At 33.1% G+C, this 26,363-nt stretch overlaps 1 protein-coding gene across 1 annotated transcript in view; it reads left to right on the top strand.

Annotated features, from left to right (window-relative positions):
* Positions 1–22,361, top strand: part of LOC128167220 (phosphatidate cytidylyltransferase, photoreceptor-specific-like) — a 108,989-nt gene extending 86,628 nt beyond the window's left edge. The window contains exons 9-11 of the mRNA XM_052832799.1: positions 5,240–5,374; positions 11,232–11,335; positions 18,046–22,361. Coding sequence (XP_052688759.1) covers positions 5,240–5,374; positions 11,232–11,335; positions 18,046–18,172 — 366 coding nt within the window. The 3' untranslated portion in view covers positions 18,173–22,361. The remainder of the gene's footprint in view (positions 1–5,239; positions 5,375–11,231; positions 11,336–18,045) is intronic.
* The last annotated feature ends 4,002 nt before the right edge of the window (positions 22,362–26,363 follow it).

The following is a 26,363-nucleotide window of genomic DNA, read 5'->3' as shown; positions in this document are numbered from 1 at the left end:
AATAAACGTTTTATTACTCCGAACAACATATGATTATACAAAATACGTTGCCTTTTCAAAGGCAAAAACGTCTTGATTGTTTGATTTCCTCTGTTACTGTCTCCCTTTTCTTTCATAATTTCGAATCACAGATAGTTAAGTTGGTCTTGTGATATTTAGAGAATCATAACGATTTTTTATTTTTTTATTTTTTATCTAATCATACTTGTCTACATCAGATGCTCATATCGGCTTTTTCATTCCTATATGAAATTGCCCTGTCACCTGACTTTTTGTCCCCCGCCGCAACGCGGTGCGGGGACATAGAAATGCCGGGCGTGCGTCCGTGCGTCCGTGTGTCCGTCCGTCACACTTTTTTGTAAGCGCTCTCATGCCTACAAATTTTGACGGATTTTCATTAAATTTATACCAAATGTATATACCACTATTACGTTACCAAATGTTTATATCAATAATACTTTGGTCAAGTTCGAAAATCAGCATTGGTCGATCCTTTTTGTTGGAGTTATGGGACTTTGACCACAATAATGACTCCAGTTTATCCGAAAATTGGCCTTGTAAGCGCTCTCATGCCTACAAATTTTGACGGATTTTCATTAGATTTATACTAAATGTTTATTCCACTAATACCTTGGTCAAGTTCCTAAATCAGCCTTGGTCGATGGACTCGATACTAGACAGCTTGATCGGCGGGGGACCCAGGAATTCTATTCTTGTTAGACCAATTTAATATAATAGAATAATCATATTGAGGTATAATAATATATGCTGCTGCATATTTCTTACTGATTTCTTACTGGGCGGCATGTTCTCTCGCTTTCAACTGTGTCTTCTAAAGTGTCGGAAATGGGCGGAATATACATGTATACCCCCTCTGACTCGTACGAGCATTCGTACCATGGAACGCATGATCGCAAGTCGTATCGCATTGGCGCACCTTCAATCGTCTGATCACCTGGTCTCTCGCGCGATCCTATCGCATTATCTTTCAACAGTCGCTTTCATTGTACAACAGTCGTATATAGACGCAAGATATATCGCAAGATTTAATGCATTTACATCGCACAACGCTCGCTTAGATCGTGCGAATTTCGTACGAATACTTTTTTCAAATGCGATTATTTCGGCAACAGTTTATGATCCACATCTAATTTTATCGGTCGCACGAATATTCAGTCGCTTCTGCTCGTGCTCCAATTGTGAAAGGGGCTTTAACTTCTTCTGGTTCAAGCTGCATATAAAAAAAAGTTTGTAGGTAAAGGGTCTGCAGTGAACTTCAACCATGTTTCTAGGTCAAATGATCCTGTTTAGAGTTAACAAAGTGTCCATCTTAGGGATGTGAAGTGAATTTAAACCAAAAACAATGCGAGTAATAGCAGATTTGAATGTTGATTCCTCATCTGGACAATATTTTCTGTCTCCTTAGTTCCTTTCTATTACAGACTTGACCAATAGTCTGCTTGTAGAGAAATGGATTGCAGTGATTTTTAATTACATTTTTATGTCAAGGTTATTGGAAAATCCTTTCCTTGACCCTATTTCTCCCTTTTGTCCCATCTGCTTTTATTTTTACCTATATAATGCTAATTTTAAATGTTTAAATCTGAGGTTGATCCCCAAAATTGCTTACTACCATCTAAATGATGTAGAGTTTCAATTTTACCACTAATTAGAGTCATGCACCAATTTCCTTAAGAATTTTTTGTATTCTAAATATATCACAATTCACCTCATTTTCTCATACTGAATTATTTACTTTTTAAGCCTGAATTTGCTGAAAGCAATGTCCTGGCTGTAGGCAGGCAAATCACCAATGTTACAATAAATGGCACAACTGCAAAAGTAAATAAAACAAGAGGCCTAGGGGCCACATTGCTCACCTGAGCAACAATAGCCATATAACTCTGATCAAATCAGCACAACAGTATCAGAATCAAATTAACTTGACAATTAAATACAGAAGATTAAGAAAATCAGCCAAATTTTATCCACATATTTTTATGGTAAATACCTATCCCCTTTTGTTGTTTTAGTATTTGTGAGAAGATTTTTCTCTATTCCTATTCTAACCCCCCCTCCCCCCCCCCCCCTTTTGGCTCCAATTTTATAACTTATGCTTTCACACAACTTTCTGCTTTTTTGGCTTAATAGTATCTGAGAAGATTTTTTAAAGATTTTCTGTGTAGTAAAACTGGTTTAGTACGAAGTTTTTTCGAGTCCCCGGTCAAATTCATTTAAAATCTTTGCAAAATTTTACGGTTATAATGAATTTACGGATATAGCAAACTGATTTTGAGTCCCATAGAGGTAAATAATAACGGAATTTAACAATTTTATATTTATAACGAATTTCTTTACAGTTAAAAAAGTTTGCACTAATTAGCATAATAGTTTAAATGAATTTATTTTTATATATATTTTCGACTCGCAATCCGATTATAAAAGGTAACAAAATCATGCAATTTTTATTAGCTCACCAAAATGAAGTCAAGGGGAGCTTATGCTATACCCCCGGCGTCGGCGTCAGGACCTGGTTTAAGTTTTTGTTGCAGGTCCTGCATCTAAGCTATTATTTGTCCTATCTTCACCAGACTTGCATGGATGATGCATCTAAACCTACTTATGGACTTGAAAGACTTGGATGCTGAATCTGGGTCCTAAATTTCAGATGCTGGATGAGGTTAAGGTTTTTGGAGCAGGTTAAAGTTTTTGTTGCAGGTGCCCTTTGATAGCAATATCTAAGTTACTGCTGGTCCTAGCTTCACCAAACTTGCATAGATGGTGTTACTTATGATACTGATGCACCAGAGGCTTTGATGCTGAATCTGAGCTATAGGTTTTTAATGCTGGAGGAGGAAAGGTTTTTAGAGCTGGTTAAAAGTTTTTGTTGCAGGTGCCCTCTGATGATTATATCTTAGTTACTTCTGGTCCAAACTTCATGAAACTTGAATGGATGGTGCGTCTTATGATACAGATGCACCTGATAGGCATTGATGCTGACCGTCAACCATAGGTTTCGGATGCTGGATGAGGTTAAGGTTTTTAGAGCTGAATAAGTTTTTTTGAGCAGGTGCCCTCTGATGATTATATCTTACTACTGGTCCTAACTTCATCAAACTTGTGTGGATGGTGTGTTTTATGATACTGATGCACCTGACAGGCTTGAATGCTGAGTCTGAGCCATAGGTTTTAGATGCTGGATGAGGTTAAAGTTTTTGAAACAGGTGGCCTCTGATGATGATATCTTACTTATTACTTGTACAAACTTCACCAAACTTCCATGGATGGTGCGGCTTTTGATACTGATGCACCGGACAGGCTGAGTCTGAGCCATAGGTTTGAGATGCTGAATAAGGTTAAGTTTTTTGGAACAGGTCACATGTTTAATAGATAATTATATAGTACTATTTCAAACTTGCATAGTTGATTAAATTATAATATGAATGAATTGCAGAGGTAGCTTCAGATGCAGAGCTTGATCTCCATTACCAACGATGCTAAAAAAAAAAAACTTAGTTATTACAGGTCCTAACTTCACCAAACTTGAATGGATGGTGTGTCATATGATACAGATGCACCTGACAGGCATGGATGCTGAATCAAAGCCATATGTTTCGGATGCTGGAGAAGGTTAAGGTTTTAATTGCTGGTTAAAGTTTTTGAAACAGGTGCCCTCTGATGATGATAATTTAGTTAAAACTGGTTCTAACTTCACCAAACTTGCATGGATGATGCAGCACAGTTAAGGCTGTCAACAAATTCTGTTCAACCAAAAAGTATGGGAAATATGCATTATGACATCATAGTATACTATAAACCTAAAAATTACTGGTTAATTTTTTTATAAGCAAAATTAATTTATGCTAAACTTTTAATTGAAAACAACAAATACTATTACTTAAAATTTTAATGTCCGCTATATCGACACACTGAAAAATAAATGAGATGTCGTTCTCGCTGTACTACAAAATATGACGTCATATGCTTCAAAATGCATTAAGTTAAGTCATTGAAGGCTATCATGCAGTTTTTTTACGAAGAAAAATTAATGCCATATATTAACGGAAAATTATAAATTAATATTATGTTTAACATTATTAGCTCACCTGAGCTGAAAGCTCAAGTGAGCTATTCTGATCGCATTTTGTCCGTCGTCCATCTGTCTGTCTGTAAACTTTTCAACATCTTCTCAAGAACCACTGGGCCAATTTCAACCAAACTTGGCACAAAGCATCCTTAGGCTAGAGGGATTCAAAATTGTGAAAATTAAGGACCACGCTCTTTTGCAAAGAAAGACAATTAGGAAGTATTGAAAATTTTCGAGAAATTTTCAAAAATCTTCTTCTCACAAACCTTTAGGCCAGGAAAGCTGACACTTTTGTGGGAGACAAATTTTTACATAGTAATATATATAAAAAAATCTTTAAATCTTTTTCTAAAATAAAACATTTGCCTAGAAAAGCTGTAACTTTAGTTAAAGCAACTTTAGATAGTGTAGATTCAAATTTATTCAAATCACAATCTTTTGGAGTAGTGTGGGACCACAATTGGGAATTACTTGTACAAAGGAAAACATTTTAATTAATATTCACAAAAACTGAAATGTTATTATATATGCTTTTAATTATATGCAAGCATTTTAATATATTGTTGATTCTTTAAAATTGTTTAAACTTTGGCCCCTGGATGATAATTGGGCCTCACAAGGGGTTCAGAGTTTGATGTAGGTTTATATCCTGTATATAAACAATTGCTAAGGGTCATTTTGAGAACTGCAATGCTGAATGTGATAGGACTATAAAATCATCCTGTTAGAAAAGGGACTTGATTATAAATATAACAATATCCAGGAGGAAACAGATTTTTATGTATAGGATCTACATGTATTATACCACATTGTCCAGATATTTTGTATTATGACTCAATGAAGCTGATTTTATCATGCCTATTGTTGCTCAGGTAAGCGATGTGGTCCGTGGGCCTCTTGTTTATTTGTTCCTTATTCAGTCCAATACAATTTAAAGACAGGATTGTGCATGTTTAGCACATAGACTATACACATGGAATGCATTGAACTACTTTATAAGGCCTCTGTATTTTTCTGCACATTGCAGAAATGGGTGATTGATTTATGATCCTTATTTAAAAATTCAATGAAAGGTTGATTTTTTCCATCTTATCTTCACAATTGCACATCAAAAGAGCCAGGCTTTCAGTACTTCAAAACTTTGATTTTCAGTTTGGATTGTCATGGACCACAGTAAAAATCTACCCTTTCATTCTCCACTCAATTTCCTTGTCAGTGTTTGCTTCAGTTATTGGACCATTTGGAGGATTTTTTGCAAGTGGATTCAAAAGAGCATTTAAGATAAAGGTAAGGAAATTATTTTGAATCAGTAAATTGATGTAAGATATTGCCTTCTCTGTATTTCCCCATCTACTTGGGTAAAATGCCTTTTATTTTCTCAATTAACTTTTTGATTAAAATCATGACATCACATTGATTTTAACATTTTCATAATCATAAACTACATGTACATGTATTATAAGATAGATTTGGACCTTTGACCACCTCAACAGTTGACCTACCTGAGCAAGGCAATTTAAATGCATTGTGTGATGTTAAATTGAATGTTAGGGAAGTTGTATCAGGAAAAGTACTATCCATCTTGTAGGGTTTGGGTTCTTTTGAGGTTCTCCAAGAGAACCTGTAACTTAGAGAACTCCTACCCTTGATGATGATTTTATTAATCCAGACACAACAAAAATAAGTCAAGTTCCATATATATTCCAGTGCCAATAGAACATTTATGGTGGTATGGGACACCTATCATATTGATGCAGATAAAAGAACATTATTATTAAAATACAGTCACAATTTTTTAATTTTCAATTTTACAATATTTGATAAAAAAATATGATTTAAAAAACTTTTGAAAGAAGAAAATAGTAAAAGGCCCAGCAATATTCAAATTTTTGACTTACAGATTTATAGCTATCCTCCAACCCCTTACATTCTGCTGTAAGGTAACGATTTTGTGGAAAACAATAATTATTATATAGAATTATACTTGACTTTAATGTTTATTTCAATAGGATGTACGTCACAAAATGGAGGTGTGCCATACCACCTACACAATAATTGCCTTGAGGGCTCATGCACTCTGTACAGTGATAACCAATGTCAATCTCCAGCATCAGTACAAAATACAGTAGTTTGTCTACTGTAGATACCTAATTAAATGTGACAGAGGAATTTATATCCAAGTAAAATCACAGGAAACGCATCTCACAGATTTTGAAATCTTTTTTTGGACAGGTGTAAATTAAATGAAATTATTATAAACTTTCGGCATTTGCACCTGTTTAAAATAAGGAATCTACAGTACTCTTAGAATCTGCAGGTTAACTGCAATTTGCTATGTGAAAACATGTTCATTACAACCTACCTGATGAAGATATATATCAGGAGCATCGGAAGGTATTTCATATTGGGGCGAAGATATTGATTGAGTGGGGGAGAGGGGAAATTGGACTAGATTTGAATGATAAAAGAAGATATTCTATGATATGTCCAATGGTTCTTTAATTTAATAAATCATATTACAGTAAAACTTGTCAAATTTGTATGTTGTGCATTCCAGTATGTTGTCCAATTCAGCAAAATTATTCAGTTCCTTGATATTTTCCTATCATTTTATGTTTAATAATTTTGATGTATAGAACCAAATGCCTTTAATTAATGAAAGTTTTTGCCTGTAATCAGGCCACTTGTCGATCAATGATTGAAAGAGGCCTTAAGTGGGATCATTACCGCTCAATTATCAATCAAATTTCCTGTAGGCGCTACTGATTTAAACATCGGGGAATAAAACTCAAAACTTGCAACCCATTTTCAAGATGTATAGCAATTCTTGTTATGATACAAACTTTTTTCAGCCAAAACTAGATCAAAAGTGGGAGGTGCTTATTAAATTTAAACTATTTTTCAAGCCATGATTCTGGATACTGCGAAGTAAGACTGTTGATATCTAGTGCAATGGGCATTGTATGAGTAAACACTTAAAGTGTTAAATCTTATTCTGTCAAGATGCTTCATTCTTATTAAATTCATTATTAAATTCCTATGTATTTGAATTTTTATCTATTGTTCCCTGCATCAAACAAGTTTTCGCCAGTGTATTAGCGAATGCGTAATTAGCCACCTGTTGACTTGTTACATGGTCAATTATTGTTCAAAAATTTCTGTTGAAGCCTGCATTTTTCTGGTAGACTTCATAGTCTAATCATTAAGGATGATTGATCAATTACAATGATTAGATTAAAAAGTATTTCCATTGTATCCTTTTGTCCAATTATTTTACATATGAAAGTGATATTTGATATATAAAAGTTGAATATTGTTCAAGAGAAGACGATTAAGACAAATGCAATCTGTAATTAGGGCCCCACTCTGCGGGCACCCTATAGTGATCAGTCTGTTTTTGATCTGTCTGTCTGTCTTTCTGTCCATCGGAGATCATTAGTCTGGAGCATATCTTCTCTCCCTTGGCCCAATCTAGCACATACCCGGTACTTTAGCCGCAGAGTGCCTTTGTATAAAGAGTGTGCAGTGACATTAAACCATGTTTCTAGGTCTAAGGTATTAGCAGAATTAGAGTTTTCAGTCGAAAAGACCTATTATATATATTTGTTAAAATATTGTTATACTCCCTGCAAACGAAGTTGGGGGGGGGGGGGGGGGGTATATAGGAATAACCTTGTCAGTCTGTCCATCCATCCGTCTGTCTGTGCAAAATTTATGTCCATCCATATCTTTCTTATGGAGAAACATTGGAAGTTCTTACTTCACACAAAGATTGCTTATGACCTAAGAGTGTGTCATGACCTTGATCCAAGGTCATTTTGGCAAGGTCAAGGTCACTGGCAGAAAAAGTGCAAAATTTGTGTCCGGTCCATATCTTTCTTATGGAGAAACATTGGAAGTTCTTACTTCACACAAAGATTGCTTATGACCTAAGGGTGTGTCATGACCTTGATCCAAGGTCATTTTTGCAAGGTCAAGGTCACTGGCAAAAAAAGTGCAAAATTCGTGTCTGGTAAATATCTTTCTTATGGAGAAGCATTGAATGTTCTTGCTTCACACAAAGATTGCTTCTGACCTTAAGATGTGTCATGACCTTGACTCATTGTCATTTGGGCGAGGTCAAAGGCACTGACAGAAAATTGCAAAATTCATGTCCAGTCCATATCTTTCTTATTGACAAAAATTGGAAGTTCTTAATTCACATAAAGACTGCTTATAACCTGAGGGAGTGTCATGATCTTGATCCAAGGTCAATTCAGGAAGTTCAAGGTTATTATTTAAAGAATGCTGAATTTCTGTCTGTGTCATGTCTCGTATTAGTGGAAATAATTAGAAGCTTAAATTTGACACAAAGCTTGCTTGTCTCAGGCCACATAAAATTATTTTTTTAATTCTCACTCCTGTCTCTCTGAAAATGGCCTGCCTCGTTGTACTTTTTTTGAGGGGGGGGGGGGGGGGATGGGAATTGTATGGAAAAAACATTTCGGAAAATAATCAAGCTCAGTATACCAATAATTCAAAATGTTTATATTAAATGGTTGCTTGACATGTGGATTTTCGTTTGATTCGAGTCATGTTTGTAAACATAAGGATGCAAATGTCCTCATGCATTAACAGTTAACTTGAAATAAAATGGAATTTAAAGAATAGAAATTGGTTTGTGTACTCATATTAGCATTAACAGTTTTAAAAAATAGAGCAGTTGTTATTAAAGTAAATGGACTATGAAATAGATCTATCCAATATTTTCTATATTAGAAAAAATACATGAGATCTGATTTTTCCTTAGCGGGGGGTATCAATTGCATACTTGCCAACTGACCCGATTTCGTCGGGTCACACCCGATTTTTCAACCCTTCACCCGATTATTTTTTATGACCCGGCGGGTCATGCTTTTCACCCGATTTTTGTCGAACAACCCGAAAATCTCCCGATTTCCGGATTTGGTTCGTGAATTACGTTGCGCGTTTGACTTCCAGTTATGAACTCAAGCTGAGCTTGGATTTACGTAACGCGTAAACAATGCCGATGGCTATAACAGACACATTAAGTGTAATTATTATCGTGAGTTGTTTTGACTAAGCGAAGGTTTAAATCATTAATTGTGATGGCTTCTAATAAGAAAAGGTCTTCATCGGGGCCAGCGGAATCAAAACCAACAAAAAGAAAACGATATTTTTGTACCTACCAACATATCTGGGAAAATGAATTCCCATAGGTAAAACAAAGTAATCGAGTACAACACGAGGCTTTTGCGTTCTATGTAACGCACATTTGAATATTGGATTTTGTGCCCAAAATGATCAGACTAAACATTCAAAAACGCTAAGTCATGTATAGAATGCTTTTTAATACACAAAAGTCTTCCAAGTCACTTGCAACTTTCATGCCATCATTTACAGAGTTCAAAAGCAAGGTTAATGTAGCAGAAACTCTTTTTGCATTATTTTTCAGCTGAACACAACCTACCATTTTCTGTGTCAGATCACTTTACAAAATTCAAAATCAGCAACTGTTAGTTAAAATGCTTCTTTGCAATAAAGTATTACACTGTTTACACATAAGTTTTAACACATATTTCTATTGTATATACCTACGAAATGCATGATAAATATGTCGTGAATGTCGTTACGCGCTATGACCAGATTTTTTACTTTCCAAATCTGGTCATGACCAGATTTTCACGTGTTGGAGGTTGGCAAGTATGCAATTGTGAGCTTGCTCACAGTACCTCTAGTTAAAATTACAACACTTAGAAATTTAATGTACAACTTCTGGTTTGTGAAAAAAACATTTCAAATTAACATCTTGATATTTTTTTGGATGTAGGCCCTGTAAAGGTAAGAAGCAAACAATTTTTTTTATCAAAACAAGCAGCCGTCTGAGCCGAATTTTGGATGATATTTAGCAAATTACTTGCATGTAGGGTTCATAATTCAGAAGAGACTTTGACAAATAACTTCAACATGATTAACCGAGAATTCATTTCATGTAAATTGCTGAAGATATGTTACTCTTTTTAAAATATTGGGGTTGAAGTTATGACATCTCAAATTTTCTCATAGAGCAGACTATAAATCGTCTGATCTTCAACTATGTTTCATTTTCAATATGAGTTATGACATCTCAAATTTTCTCATAGAGCAGACTATAAATCGTCAGATCTTCAACTATGTTTCATTTTCATTACGAAACTTAAATTCGCTAAAAATTGTGTAGATGCGTAATGTATGTCACTGGATAAAGAGAATTTATAAAACTATATTACTAAAGTTTAACACGTTTGTGGTATGTTTTTACTAGTAATGGGAGGAATTGTACAATCACATAAATGCACTCATCCCCAATGTATACACTCCAGAGCGTGCATGGGGATATGAATAAATGAAATATTCTAATTTAAAGTTGTTTTTAACATGTTAATTGTAAATATATGGTCTCTTAAATTACATGTTTATTCCTAAATAATGCATTTCCCTGCACAATATTTTCATTTCACGAGGGGATGCTCCGCTTTTCGGTGCCCTTGTTACATTTTGAACTTCTTCTCTAAAACCGCTTGGCCAATTTCAACTAAATTGGGTCAAAATCATGGTCCCCGGGTATAGGATGAGGCCACAATGGGGGATGAATTTCACATAGGAATATATAGAGAAAATCTTTAAAAATATTCTGGGAAAATCTTCTGTCCAAAAAAAAGGAACTTTGTGTGAGAGCACAGGTTTTGAAGATTAAAGTTTGATCAAATCATGATTCCTTAGAGAAACGTGAAAAGAGGAAACTGATCAGCCAGATGAGCCGAAACTTATTTATTCCCTAGAGAAAAGTGGGGCCACAAAGAGGATTTTAAATTGTCAAGAAATTTAATTTTAATACTGTAACGCTGATTTGATCAGCTCAGGTGAGCGGTTTGGCCCCTGGGCCTCTTGTTTTAATAAAGTAATAATTTATCATGTATTATTATGTATGTCAATCTTGTTGTAACATAAACACTTTGATAAGTATAAATACAAAAAATATATTTTGGGTATGAGATCTGTAAAATCCTAAGTGACACGTACATAATTTTGTAAACAAACAGATATCAATATGATTACATGAATTTGTTGTGATCTTAAAATTTTAGTCTCTTTTGTTTGACAGGATTTTGGTGATCTGATCCCTGGTCATGGAGGCATCATGGATAGATTTGACTGCCAATTTCTGATGGCAACTTTTGTAAATGTTTATTATGCCAGTTTTATAAGGTGGGTTAAGTTTTATGATATGTACATGTAAATGGTCCTTTTTAAGTCACCTTCTTTATTTGTTTTTAGCTCACCTGAACAGAAGGCTCAAGTGAGCCTTTCTGATCGCCTGTTGTCCGTCGGTCTGTTCATCTGTAAACTTTTTACATTTTTTACTTCTTCTCTAAAACCACTGGGCCAAATTTAACCAAACTTGGTACAAAGTAAGTAAGGGGTTTTTAAATTGTTAGATTAAAGAGCTAACCTCTTTTTTTAAAGGAAAGATAGTTGCAAAACAGTGAGTATAGCACCAGAAATGCCAATATTTACATAAAAGCAAGTATAGATAATGAAGATTTTTAATTGTAAAAATCTTTACCCCTGGATCAAAACTGGGGCTCCAGGAGAGGTTCATAATTTAACATAGAAATACTTAGTTAAAATGTTTATAATTCTTCTTCTCAAGAACCACTGCACCAGAAATGCCAATATTTACAAAAAAGTTTGTATATGTAGTGAAAATTCTAAATTGTAAAAATTGTGACCCCATTACCAAATCAGGGGCCCAGGCGGGGTTCAAATTTTAGATTTGAATTATATATATGGACCTTCTTCCTAGTTTATGAAATTACTATGCAAGGATCTTCAAAGAGTGTAGATTCTGAATTGTAAAAGCCAAGACCCCCAAACTAACACTGGGGCCCCAGAAGGGGTTTAAGGTTTAAAGGGACTTGGACACATTTTAGATCAAAATTTTATTTTCTATTTTTTATGTAAAAAACTATTTTCTTGCACATTTTGAATAATTGACCAAAATTTGAATGTTAGAAGTCAAGTTATAAGAGAGATACAAGGGTAATAATTCATTGTTATGTAAACAAAGCTCGAGTCTTATATTTGTCTAAAAATAATGTAAAGTATGAAATAACCACTTTTTTGACAAAATGACTCAGAAAAGAAGGTAAACTGATTCAATGTGATCATAGATAATATTAAAAACAGAAAAAAGCAACATTTGAATGAAACTTACACCAATAAAACAAATATGTAAACAATAACAAGGCTCGAGCTTTGTTTACAAAACAAAGAATATATTACTCTTTATCTTGCTTTTAACTCAATATTTGACTTTCAAATATTGGCAAAGCATTAAAAATACCCATATCAACCATTCTAAATATTGAAAATGGAAAAACAAAATTTTGAATTTTAAAACTCAAATCGTGTCTAAGTCCCTTTAACATAGAAGTATACAAGGAAAGTGTTTAAAAATCTTCTCAAGAACTACAATGCTACAGTTTGTGAGATTATCATTCATTATTATATATATATTTTAGGTATTATATAATACAATATCGTATTTTAAATTATTGTGTTGATAAACATTGTATCTTACATTACCTTATAAAATAAACATGATTATCATTTGATACACGATATTGTGACAAGACAGTATTCTTGAATATCCAAGATCATTAACTATGATTTTCATATAGTACGATAAATGTGGTCTCATAAAGATGATGCCTCATAAAGGTGATGCCTTGTCTCGCTGAGCTTTGTAATCTATGATGTTTATGTTTTAAGTAGGTTTTGTCAACAGATTTTAATGATAAATTTCTTGAGAAATTCTTGATACAAGAACATTGAGGAGTGAGATACCTTTACATAGAAATATAAAGGGATCATGTTTGAAACTTTTTTCTCAAGAACTACAGTGCAGCAGTTTGTGAGATTACAATGCAAGCATTCATGGCTATTGTAGATTCGACATTGTAAAAGTGGTGACCCCCAGACCAATACTGGGGCCCCAAGAGGGGTTCAAAGTTTAACATAGAATTAAATAGGAAAAATGTTTAAGAATCATTTTTCAAGAGCTACAGTGCTACAATTTGTGAGATATGTATGCATGCAACCTTGGATAATGTAGATATAATATCTTTAAAATAGTGACCCCTGGAATAATATTGGGGACCCAAGACAGGTGCAAAGTTCAATGTAGAACATATATGGGAAATGTTCAAAAAATCTTCTTTTGAGAACTGCAATGCTTCAATTAGCAAATTGCTATGTAAGCATACACAAATAGTTTAGATTCTAAATTATAAAAGCCTTAACCCTCGATCCAATACTGGGGCCCCAGAAGGGGTTCAAAGTTTAACATAGAAACATAGAGGGGAAATGTTTTAAAATCTTCTTGAGAATTACAATGCTTCAATTTGTGAGATTATTTTTCATGAATCCCTAATTAATGTAGATTCTAAATTAATAAAGCTGTATCCACCGGACTAAACTGGGCCCAAAGATGGGTTCAAAGTTTAACATAGAAATATATATGGAAAATGTTTTAAATATGTTTTCTTGTGAACTACATTGCTACAGATTGTGAAATTAGTATGAAAGGATCCTCAAAAAGTGTAGATTCTAAATTGTAAAGTCCAACAATAAACTACAGACCAATACTTGGGTCCCAGCAAGGGGTTCAAATTTTAAAATAGAAAAAAGCTAATTTGTCGATTCTAGAAATATTCTAGAGTGTGTTACTCAACATATGGCCATCGTAGCTCTAAAAAAGTATTGAACAAGAGGTTTAAAAAAATCAACAAGGCCTCTAAGCTTTAACTTTGGATTTCTGTAACTGATTCTTTAAAACAAAAATCTAGCTAGTAACATTTTCTTAAAGCATGTAAATGTTTACTAACTGTCAGCACTATGTCTGGCTAGATTTGTGATGAGTTTTGTGCAGATCTCTGATACAACAAAAGATAATGAATCATTTCCATTTAAATACTGACCCTAATGTATCTAAGAAGTTTAATGGTAAAGGCTAATTAACACTGACATGCTTTGAACAAGAGGCCAATGGGCCACATCGCTAACTTGAACAACAGTTTATTGTAACATTCTATTTCCTAGCTAGGAAGAAGGGTAGAATAGAATACTGTAGATTCCTTATTTTACGCGAGTACTTAATTACGCGATTCAACGATTTACCATCAAATCGCGAGAACATAAAATCGCGAATGGCGAAATTTCATCATAGTTTCATATAGTTTACATGTCTCCCAAAATTAAAAGCGAGATTTTAGAATTCGCGAGACGGGCTTCTCGCGATTTTACGCGGATATTAATTCCTCATTTTTAATTAGGAATTTACAGTAGGGTAGAATAGAAGGGTAGGGAAGGGCCAAAATGGGGGGATCAAACATTTACATAGGAATATGCTGAAACTTGTGTGGAGGTATCCTCAGATAGTGTAGATTCAAGTTTGTTCAATTCATTGTCCCCAGGGTAAGGTTAGGCCACAATGGGGTCGAACTTTTACATAGGAATATATATTGAGTAAATTTCTCAGAAACTAAACAGCCACGAAAGCTGAAACTTGTGTGGAAGTATCCTTATGTAGTGTAGATTCAAAGCTGTGAAAATCATAACCCCCGGGGTAGAATGGGGCCACAATGGGGGAGGGGGTCAAACTTTTACACAGGAATATCGTAAATCGTTTAAAATCTTCTTCTCAAAAACCATTTGGCTGTTAAAATATCTTTTTTCTAAAAACCACTTCCTTAAAAAAGCTGTAATTTTACTCGAGGAGTAGGAAAGAGTCACATTGGAGAAATAATTTTACAAAGGAAAATATTTTAATTATTCACAAAAAATGAAATGTTATGATATATGGTTTTATATATATATCTGCAAGCATTTTGACATATTGCTGATACTTTAAAATTGTTTAGACTTTGGCCCCTGGACAATTCTTGGGCCTCACAAGGGGTTCAAAGTTTGATGTATGTTTATATCCCATATATAATCAATTGTTAAGGATCTTTTTGAGAACTGCAATGCTCAACAGGTGATATGACTATAAAATAATCCTGCTGGAAGAGGGAATTGATTTTAAACATAAGGATATCTAGGGTGAAAAAATTGAGTTTTATTTATACAGGATCCTCATGTTTTATATTACATTGTCCAGATAGTTTGTATTATGACTCCATTAGGCTGATTTTATCATACCTATTGTTGCTCAGGTGAGCGATGTGGCCCATGGGCCTCTTGTTTATTTTTTAGGTTTACAAACCCTCCGCTCGATTTTATGAGTTTTAAGGAAAAAAGTAATATTACAAAAAAGATCTCTTTATTTTCCCAGACAGCAAATTTTTGACTGGATCCCGAATTTTTGGTTTGGGGTCAAGATTTAATATCGGGATCTAAATTGTAAAGTAACAACTTCTTGTCAAATATGGCGCGAGAAACTTAAAACTTAAAAAGAACAAACTATCTTGTCAGACCGATATGAAATGCATGTGTTGCAAGTGGAAAAGAAATGGTCACTCAAGCATCAAAAAAGCATCATTTGTTTAATTAAAGAAAGTTACCATATTCTAGAGCAATGTTGTCTAATGATTAAATTCCATGCTTAACACCTTTGATAGAATACATTTTTATATAGCATTCCTTACTTCAACCATTTTATATAAAACTTTGTTTCATTGGTAACAAAGATTACTCTTAACAAATAAATTGGCAAACTATTTGTACCTAGCTAAAAATTCTATATGATACAACCGTAACTAAAGATTCTTATAATGATAAATGGCTCGATCCCTCTAAATATTGCTACATGTTATGTCAGATCTGTATGTCCAATATTCTATTCTACTATTTCAGTGCTATGTTACACAGCTGACATACTTTTCACATGCTACACTTGATGCAGTTACACACCACGATCTTGAAGTTGTCATTTATTATATTATTTTTAAAAAGTTGACGTCATAAAACTTTTATTTTACCTCCTACAGAACATTACAATTTTGTAGTTCGTAGAACCAGAAATAAAAAAAATTGGTGGTCAAAGTGATTTTTATTTTTATTTCCTCCTCCTACAGAACTTTATCATTTTGTGGTTTGTTAGTCTAAAAATAAAAAATTGCCGGCCTTAATCAACAAAATTGAATTCAAAACAGTTTTTTAACCCAAGTACTCATAAATACAGAGTTGTATTTTCTTTTTCATTGATACACAAATGTAATTACATCCTAAACAAGAGCACATTTACCATAATATGTGATATTGATATGTACATGCTATATCGAAATAACCCTCATATTTGTACATTTAAGCATTGAATCATTACTTTTTGAAAGATGTGGTCTCATAACTGCAACGGTGTGCGCATACAAATTGAATACCGTGCGCTAGCGCGTTATGAAAATTTGTTTGCGCACACCGTTGCAGTTATGAGACCACATCTTTCAACAAATAATGATTCAATGCTTATATTTACGTTTTTTAACATTTGTTCTCTTTCCGCAAATATGATTTATTTTAAAAAATCTCGGCCTTATCCAACGATTAATGCGCAATGAACGGAAGAGCCATTGGAAGACCCGAATTATGCTTCCAAAAATAGTGCACCGCGTTTTAAATTCCAATAACACAATTTTATTTTCCATTCTGTAATTTGATGGATTTATTTTTGGTATACTTAGAAATTAATCAATTGAATTCATTTAAATCTTAAATAAATATTTACATCCATGAAATATTAATCAGCCCAAGTAGAGTATCAGGTCGTGATCCGGTTTGAAGTCGAGAGGAGAGTCAGTCATGTTCTGAAGGAAGACTGATTGTATTCATACGCACCAGATTTAGTGATTGGGTCTTCTGTGTTATGCGTAAATATCACTCAAATCTATCAATGCAATTTAATAGGAGGAAATAAAGTGAATGTAAATATTCAATTATAAATAGAAATGTAGAATAATAGTTAAGCCATTATTATATTGCAGTACATGAATCTGCTCACAGTAACAGACACTTTAACACCCTAGTGCTCGATATTCTGGTCAGTCGAAACGCGTTATGTACGCATCGTTTAAAGACAATGCATTAAAGACCTGAAGCAACCAGTTAGTGTGGTCAAATTTAATCTCACCGGCACAAAGATTAACACTTATTTGCCGAAAGGGAATAAATGAAAACATTGATATGCACAATCTGAATTTGTAATTCCAGATGCTCGTGGTTTATTTGATACGGAAGTACAATACCTGCACACAGAGATATTGTTAATTATGTACATTTTATGAACATGATGAATCATTTTGACAATATTTTAGAGAGTAGGATGTGGCAAAGTTAAATTCCAACACAATTTTATTTGGAACAGTCCTTGAAACATTCTACTTTCCCATTTTTCTGTGTGTTTATCTTGCACTCCCAGTGCGCTCACTGTGCATTCACTTGCGCTCTTTTGGTGATTCATTCGGAAATATGGAGGTAGCGTCATTGTAGAAAAAATACATAACCCACGTTAGCGTTATTTCGTGTAGTCCGTGATTTTTCCTAGGTAGTTGAAGGTCTCGACCAATCGTTAAACTGGGCGTGTCAAGTTTGGTCCTGTCACTTTCTTGTCAGTTTCAGCCGCTGTAGATTTCGACCAATCAATAAACGGGGAGTGTAGATTTCAATCTGGCTGTTTCTATAGAGCTATGAATTAACTATAAGTTTCCATAAGAAATAGAGGGAATAATACTTGGTAGATGTATATATATAGCAATATGAATGAGTGCTGTAACATTGTTATGTTAAAAAATGAATTCTATTTACTTAACTGAAGTGGTGATCATCTATAATCTAACAAATTGTCTAATTTTGAATCAAGATTTGTAACTATTTGAGGAATATTACTGGTAACTAATGTTTGTTTGTTTGTTTTTTTTCAGAGCCCCAAATCCACAGAAAATAATTCAAAGTGTACTTCTTCTTACATCAGAGGAACAACTTCATGTTTTCAGCATGCTTAAAGAGAAGCTGATTCAAAATGGGATTCTTAACGAAACATTGTCTTGATGTTATGTGTTGTTTTATTCATGTAAAAACTAAGTGTGGTAATATTTTACTTTATTAGATATTTAATTCAATTACGTATTTTTAGCTCATTTGAAGGTTCAAATGATCTTTTCTGATCTCCTAATGTCTTATGTCAGTAAACTTTTCAAATTTTGTTCTCAAGAACACTGGGTCAGTTTCCACCATTCTAGGCAAAATGATTCCTTTTTGGAAGGGAAATCTAAATTGGTTTTTTTTCCTCTTTAAAGAGGAGAAATGCCAATAATTACGACAAAGTTTGAACTACCCATTAAATTTACCTTGAAGAACTAGATATGATATGGGCCTAAAATGGCCCCCTAAAATGAACATCATCATTTTACTGTATTTCTTTGTTTTCTTTGTACGGATATATATGTGATGTTTTTACATAATGTTCATTTAGATTCAACTGCTCACAATTTAGAAATATGACATCGTAATGACAACCTTTTCCCACCATTTTAGCATAAAACAGCTTGTTTTCAAGCAGTTATTCTTTCAGAAAACATAGAGCACATGAACAAACAAAATATTTTAATCAGAGATGTATCTAGCCCCGACTAATCAGTGACAAAAAAATTTTCTTTGTTCAAGCATGCGCTCTATATTTCCCATTCATAAAAAGATAAGAAAAAAGTTAATTTTTGACTGAATTTGATTTAATTATAGAAATAGCGTCACTTCTGACGTCATATACTGCCAGTGGGTGCAAATAAATCAAATAAAAAGGTGAAAAATGTATTTTACATCAACTCCTCTAAAATGTAACATAAAGTTTTATTGTACCAGAAACACTTTTTAAAAATGTCAAATTATGGGGGCCAAATTTAACTCTTATCATATATAGTTCTTTCTGAAAGTTATTTGTTTAGCTATATAGTATTAATAATTGAAGAAAAACTGAAGTGTGACACTTAATTCTAAATATTTAACAGAACTCTTCTTCATTAGAAGACATATAGCCAGAAATAATGGCAACGACCACTCAGCCCTCCTATTGATGGAAAATTTATAATTCTTCAAACTGAAGCCAGCTGGGGCTCAAAGATCACAAAAGAATATAGAAAGGGAAATCATTAAAAATCCTTTTTTTTAAAATCTTTAATTCTACAGTTTATGGTAGTACCATTCACATCCTGATATAATGTGTATTGTAAATTATTCAAACCAGGACTCATGAGATGGGGGCTCATGAGGGGTCAAAATTCAGCTATAGAATTAATGAATAAAATTTTTTGGTAATTTTCCAAAAATTGCTGTTCCACAATTTGACAAATATCAGGCAACCAATAGCATCCAGACAAAAAAGAAGATTCTTAAAAATGTTCAATTCATGACCATTACTGAACCCTAGGAGAGGTTCAACTTGGGGTAGTACAAAACACACTGAAACTTGATTATTTGAAATGTTTTCTCAATTGCACAAAATAGTGGCCTAATATTTTGTAAAAGTTAATTTCAATCCATTATGTTAAGAAAAATGCATAAATTAAATCATACCCATCATTGAATTAAAGCAGAAAAATCGAGGTACAATGTATTTTGATTATTTTTAAACCTACATTTGAACGGTGTTCATTACATTTTAGCCTTATACATGTACATGTATCATCTAAGCTAGAATATGTAACTCTTGTTTCTTCTTTAGTAAAGACCTTAAACTTGGACAAAATCATCACGTCAAGTGTTTAGGATTTATGCTCATCATATTCAAACTCATAACCAAAGGTGAAATATATCATCTAGGACTTTTATCCATATTCACCTCTTTCAAATGTTTTAAAATTGCAATTAATCTAAAACACATGGTCAATTTTTCACTTAATATTTGTTTATTAAATGGGGGTATGACAATCATACAGTTAAACTTATTGAAATTTGAAGCATACAATTTCTGTATAGAGACCTCCAAGTGCTGTTTTTACATTATTTTGCATCAGAATTTACTATAAGCCACCAGTTCGAATACAGTTCAGTTTTTTAAAGTAAAAAAATGTCTTGTGTACAAATGCAGCACAAACATTTGTAATATCTTTGAAAGTAACTCATAGGTATGCCAAATTCTATGAATGACAATTCAATTTTACACTTCACTGAAAGGAGGTTGAAATTTAAGGTTTGAAGCAAAGTGAGCAAAGATCTATACATGTATATGAGAAGGGCCTAAACTGCCCCCTCCCCCAAATAATTTGATAACCTTTTAACATTTTTAAAACTGGTGTAATGGGGGGATTTGCACGACTGTTATCATATACAGTCCTTTAAAATTTTTACTGGTTCCTTTCCAAAGAACAAAATATTGAACTATCAGAAAAAATTGAAAAATAGAAAAAATCCATGTACAGCTTTCCCCCACCCACCTCCATGTATAACTGATAAAACAGTTTTGATTGATTTAAAATACATTGAATAGGTAAAATAAATTATTATGAAGCTGATGTACACCAAATTCAGGGAACTGTATGTAGTCAATAAAATAAAATTTGTGTACTTTTTAAAAGAGTTGTTTGACCTTCATGGAAATTAAGAAAAAATCATTTTCTCAAAATATAGGCTGTAAGTTATGAGTATTTTAGCATTTTCTAAGAAGGGGAAAGATTGCATTATTTTACTAAAAGATCTCTAAAGATTTTTATAAAAATAACTTGTACCAAAGAGTTTTAAAAATGTAATTGTCCAATAGGCTTCAAGAAGTGATAAATTGTTACTTTTCAAAATGTTCAATAATTTCAATGATGAATTTCTATTATGTGATAAATCCTATACTAAGATTCTAGTGATCAAACTTTCAATCTATTTGTCAGATTTGAAATAAGATAGTTATGGATGGGCTATCATAAGTCAAAGTTTTGCTTAAAATAAAAACGAAGAATGATGTTACAAGAACTCACTTTAGAACTGACAGTCAGGTGAGATGTTGCCCATTGGCCTCACATTAGATTATATATATATATATATATATATATATATATATATATATATATATATATATATATATATATATATATATATATATATATACATGTATATTTATTTATTTATTTATATATGAAGATGTATAAAATTGCACATTCAAGAAACGAATTGGCTCATCTTATTTATTCAACATTTCTCGTTTCTTAATTTTTATGTACACCTTAAAGAAGTTCCCAGTAAATGTACTGACTTTTTACGTAATCATTCAATGTTATTTCATTGCAAACATATATTTTAATGCAAATCCACACTGATTTGGATCCGCCAAAGCGTGTGTACCACCTTTATCTCATTTTTGCTATTTCGTACTGCTTTATCGAAAATGAAAGTATGGTTTTAATTTATTTCTCAATGATTACTTATTTGGTAAAATTCAGTGATAGCTTACAGACATCAACTCACATGTGATGAATTACTAAAGGTTTAAGCAATTACTCTGGTGCAGGCTTTTCGTAGTTTATTGGGAATAAGTATAGAAATTTAAATATAGTGATGATGAATGAATTTTAGCTCACCTGTGATTTAGATTTATGTGAAGTTTTATGATTTAATGTTTGTCCATTCCTTTGTTGACATTGTTAGTATTTCTATGTCCACTTTGCCAGTTTACCCAAACTTGACACAATGATTAAAATCTTTGTTTGAAGCCTTTAAATTTTGTTTGATATAAGTGCAATGCATGCATACGCTCTTTTTAAATAAAGGTCAAAGTTTTACATAGGAATATGTAGAGTAAATCTTTAAAAATCTTTTTTTTCAAAAACTAATCAGCCAGATGATTCTTTATAATTGCTAAGACTTTGGCCCAGGACAATTCATCGGCCTCACAAGAAGGTTCAGAGTTTGATGTAGGTTTATATCCCATATAGAAACAATTGTTAAGGATCTTTTTGAGAACTGCAGTACTCAACATGTGATATGACTATAAAATCATCCTGTTAGAAAAGGGACTAATGATTATAAACATAAGGATATCGAGGGGGAAAATGGATTTTATTTATACAGGATCTACATGTATTATTGTTCATTGTCCAGATTGTTTGTATTGTGACTCCATTAGGCTGATTATATCATACCTATTGTTCCTAAGGTGAGCGATGTGGCCCATGGGCCTCTTGTATCCTGTATATTAGTGGATATTGAATCAATGCATTGAATGTGTATTTTTTACTTGAAAAGATTTTGACTACCACTCAGTTTGTAACAATCAATTATATATAATTTATAAATTACATGCATGCATGTATTTAGAATGAAATACGGAACTTGGTCTTCAGTGAAAAAAATAGATTATACCTAAATGGAAACCGTTAGGCTTACTTGTAGGTCTACTGAGTTAATAAAGAAAGTGAGCGCACAAGATTGTAAGTTTGCAGGAATCCTCGATACGAATCAATTTGGATTTAAATGTCTATAACATCGAAAGGCTATGTACAGGTTTCAACAAAAATATATCATGTTGAGAGTCGAAATACATGGCTATTCCGGTTATTAAAAAACTCACAAAGCTTTCAAAAAATGGCAATGAGGGGTAAACCGATAACTAGTTGGAAATGTTAATGTAAACATATTTTAATGAAGTTATATTGTGTATATCCTAAAAAAAAATAGTAATAAGAAAAGAATTTTTTTGTAGTGTTCATACAGCAGATCTAGAAATCAATAAGAACAAATTAAAATACATGTATACCGGTATATTATAATTCAACATCATGTTATAATAACAAACATTTAAAACAAAAAAGTTTAATTTTTTTTTAAAAAGACCACCAGTTGGATTTGAACCCAAACCACTGATTGTATGTATTCACTAAATCCAGGACAAACCACTGAGCCACGGAGACTTGTCAATATATGGTCTATAAAGTACTGTTTGAAACAACACTGTCATATCAATGGACTTTGTTTTTTATCCTTCAAAAAATAATTTGAAAAAATACATAATTAGTCATCTCTGGGTCATCTCTCCATCTTTTTTTAAAAAGCGACATTTTTAATGTTGAAATACGTTACCTTTACACGTTTCAAATTTGTGGAGAGAAGACCCAGAGACAACAAAATCATTTAAAAACAGTTGTAAATAAGTAGGATTATGCCCATGCATTGATCTTAACAGTTACCAATAAAGGTTATTCCATTAATAGACTTAAATCTTTTTGTTCCATCTATGAACTGCAGCTTGTTAATTTTTTACCTTAAAAACAACTAAATGGTCATTGACGAAATAATGTCATTTATTAATGACGAATCAAAAACTTGTACAAATAAACCACATCACAAACAGGGAGATCCCTGACAAAGTCAATACTTAAACTTATTAAAATGACTTATGTAACAGGTACTGTGGGATCTCCCTTATTAGTTAAAAAACACCTGAACAAATATTGAGATCACCCGGTAAAATATAACCAAAAATAGTAAACAACAATGGCAGGGTGATCTCCCTTAATATAAACATGTAAAAAATTAAGGTGGCATATACAAAGTTCTGCCATAAATCCAATACCCATTGGATTCCCGCCACCCAAAGGAAATAGATGGAACTGGAGACTTTAATAACTATATTATACATTGTTTTAGTAAAACTTAGAACAATGTGTAATAGTATGGCCTACTGAAAATGTAATTATAATAATTGACATTTTTGATATGACAGAATATATATGAAATATGATTAACTGATTTTGACGGATGGCCAGCAACATACCCTATTAATACAAACACTAAAATACAATACTAAAAAACAAAACTATGTTTTCTAAGGACAGGGTGGTAGCAGACATTTTATCTGAACTACATGCAACAAAAAAAAGGGGGGGGTACACTAACATATCTAATCTAGAACAATGAAAGCAGTGGGAAAAGTAAATGCCATGATCTAATTCCAAGATGACAGACATAGTAGCAGACCTGATCTGAACTACTATCAATGTAAGTTGTATATATCATAATTATGGTAGCAGACTTGATCTGAACTCCAAACAATCCTACCACTTTGAAGAGGTAGTAATAAAAATCACTCACAGGCAAACAACAGAGCAGATCTATAGCAGACATCATCTGAACTAGTTATATAACGTTATCTTGCTGATAACAACTTATACCCAGGAATCATATAGATTAATTTTCTTAGTCAAGTGCAACATTAAATGAACCCAACCGAATGTATCGTTTAACAGCATCAGACTTCCATCTACCCATATTCTGAATCGCATTTTCCGAGAAACCAACCTTAGATGCATGAGTTGCAGCACCAATTCTGAAGCTGTGACCCTTATAATGTTTTGGATCCAAACCAATATTTTTGATCACTTCATTTAACTTTTTTGCCACAAAGGAATAAGGCACCGGACAACCATCCAAAAACTGGAAAAGGGGGCCACCAGAATGGCGATAATGTTTTAAATAGTAAAACAATGCATGTACTGGACATGACTTAGTGTTTTTTGATACTTCTAATGTAATAATCTTTGGCTGTCCATAACTGACTGTTTTAAAATGTTTCAACACCACTTGCACCTGCTTTAGCTTTCCATGAGCTGTCTCAAAATGGACATCCGATCTCTGAATGACCTTATCTGACTGAGTCTTTGATTTTATTACCAATTCCCCTAACCTGAAAAAACCATGAAATGCCATCAAAAACAATGCCTTAAGTAACAATGAATGTGCCCTAGTTGAGACAGATTGATCTAGTGAATTCTCAAGTTTTTTCAAAATTTCACCTGTAATTGGAAGACGGGTATCTACCGATGGACCTAATTTGTAACAACCTCTTAGCAGCTTTTGTACTAGGAAACACTGAGCGGGATCTGGCAATTTTAACATCTTATGAATATATGTTAAAGCCGAAATGTGGGATGCTATTGAGCTTGGTGAATAACCAATTTCGAATAAATGACCTATAAAATTACATATTGTAATGTAATGTACAGGTAAGGATATGGAGCCTACCCATTCAAGGAAAATATGCCATGAATGTAGATATGCTTTCCTTGTTGCAGGGGCTAAGGAAGCCTGTAGAATTCTTTTTGCAGAGTTTGTCAAATGTAAAGAAGATCCACTGGGATTTTTGTTTGTTGTCTGTGTAAATGAGGTGTTTCTTGAAAAGCTTCCTGAAATTTAAAACGGGATAATCTGTCAGCTGTTACATTCAACTTCCCAGGTATATGCTTTGCACGGAAATGAATATTAAAACGTAAGGACACTAAAACAAGACGACGTAACAATTTCATGAGAGCTTTATCTCGACACGATTTTTTATTGAGAACCTCAACGACAGCCATATTGTCTGATAAGAATAATACCTTTTTATTTTGAAAATGGCATGACCATAATTCCAATGCAAGGACAATTGGAAACAATTCTTTAATACAAATTTGATAATCTTCTAATTCCAATGGCCATTCCCTTGCAAACCAATCAGACCCTAAAACAGCTGAAAATCCCATTTGTAGCTAGCCTTTTCTATCGGTGACGTCACTATTTCCATATATGGTCATGTCAAAATTCGACAAAGTTGTAGACTTTACATTTGTCAATTTGTGACATGTTAGCCGTGCTATTTCAGAGACGGAGATACAAATGCAGAGACTACAGATGGAAAGTTTGTATTATAGTGGCAGGTCACATGGTCAACAGCATTTTACAGCTCCAATTGTGCATGTTTAGGAAAAATTAGATTGAAGGCCTGCGGGGTCAAATATAAAGTGTTTATGCCCGAGCTTTATAGGTTACAAGATCAAAATTACACTCATTCATACTCCGGCTCACACACCAACACGATTGCTTATTCGGATGTACAAGTTTACAGGTCTGGATTTTTTAACACGATTACCCTCCATAGTTTAAATCCATGCCTTGATCATGTGGTATTCTTTAATTCCATTGTTTTCTTTGATTATTTACCTTTAATTAAAATATTTATATTGTTAGCTAGAAGGTCAAGGCTTTTTTGTAATACTTAATTATTATTTGAGAGTCAACCTATTTTATCAACCTAGTAAGGTCAATTTCTTATATGAAATCCTTTTATATATTCGACGTTCTACAGTAGAAAACCATTCCAGACCTATAGATCTACGACCCCCACACGTTAAAAACTGACCCCCATAAAATGTTGACCTCACTTAGAAACTACATGGAAATTAAAGAAATTCAAGGCGATACGTTTAGCATTCATGTCTGGCGAGTG

This window comes from Crassostrea angulata, chromosome 10 (assembly GCF_025612915.1).
Source record: "Crassostrea angulata isolate pt1a10 chromosome 10, ASM2561291v2, whole genome shotgun sequence".
Lineage (NCBI taxonomy): Eukaryota > Metazoa > Mollusca > Bivalvia > Ostreida > Ostreidae > Magallana > Magallana angulata.
Note: the sequence above shows the minus strand (reverse complement) of the source record. Positions and strands in the feature narration are given on the sequence as shown.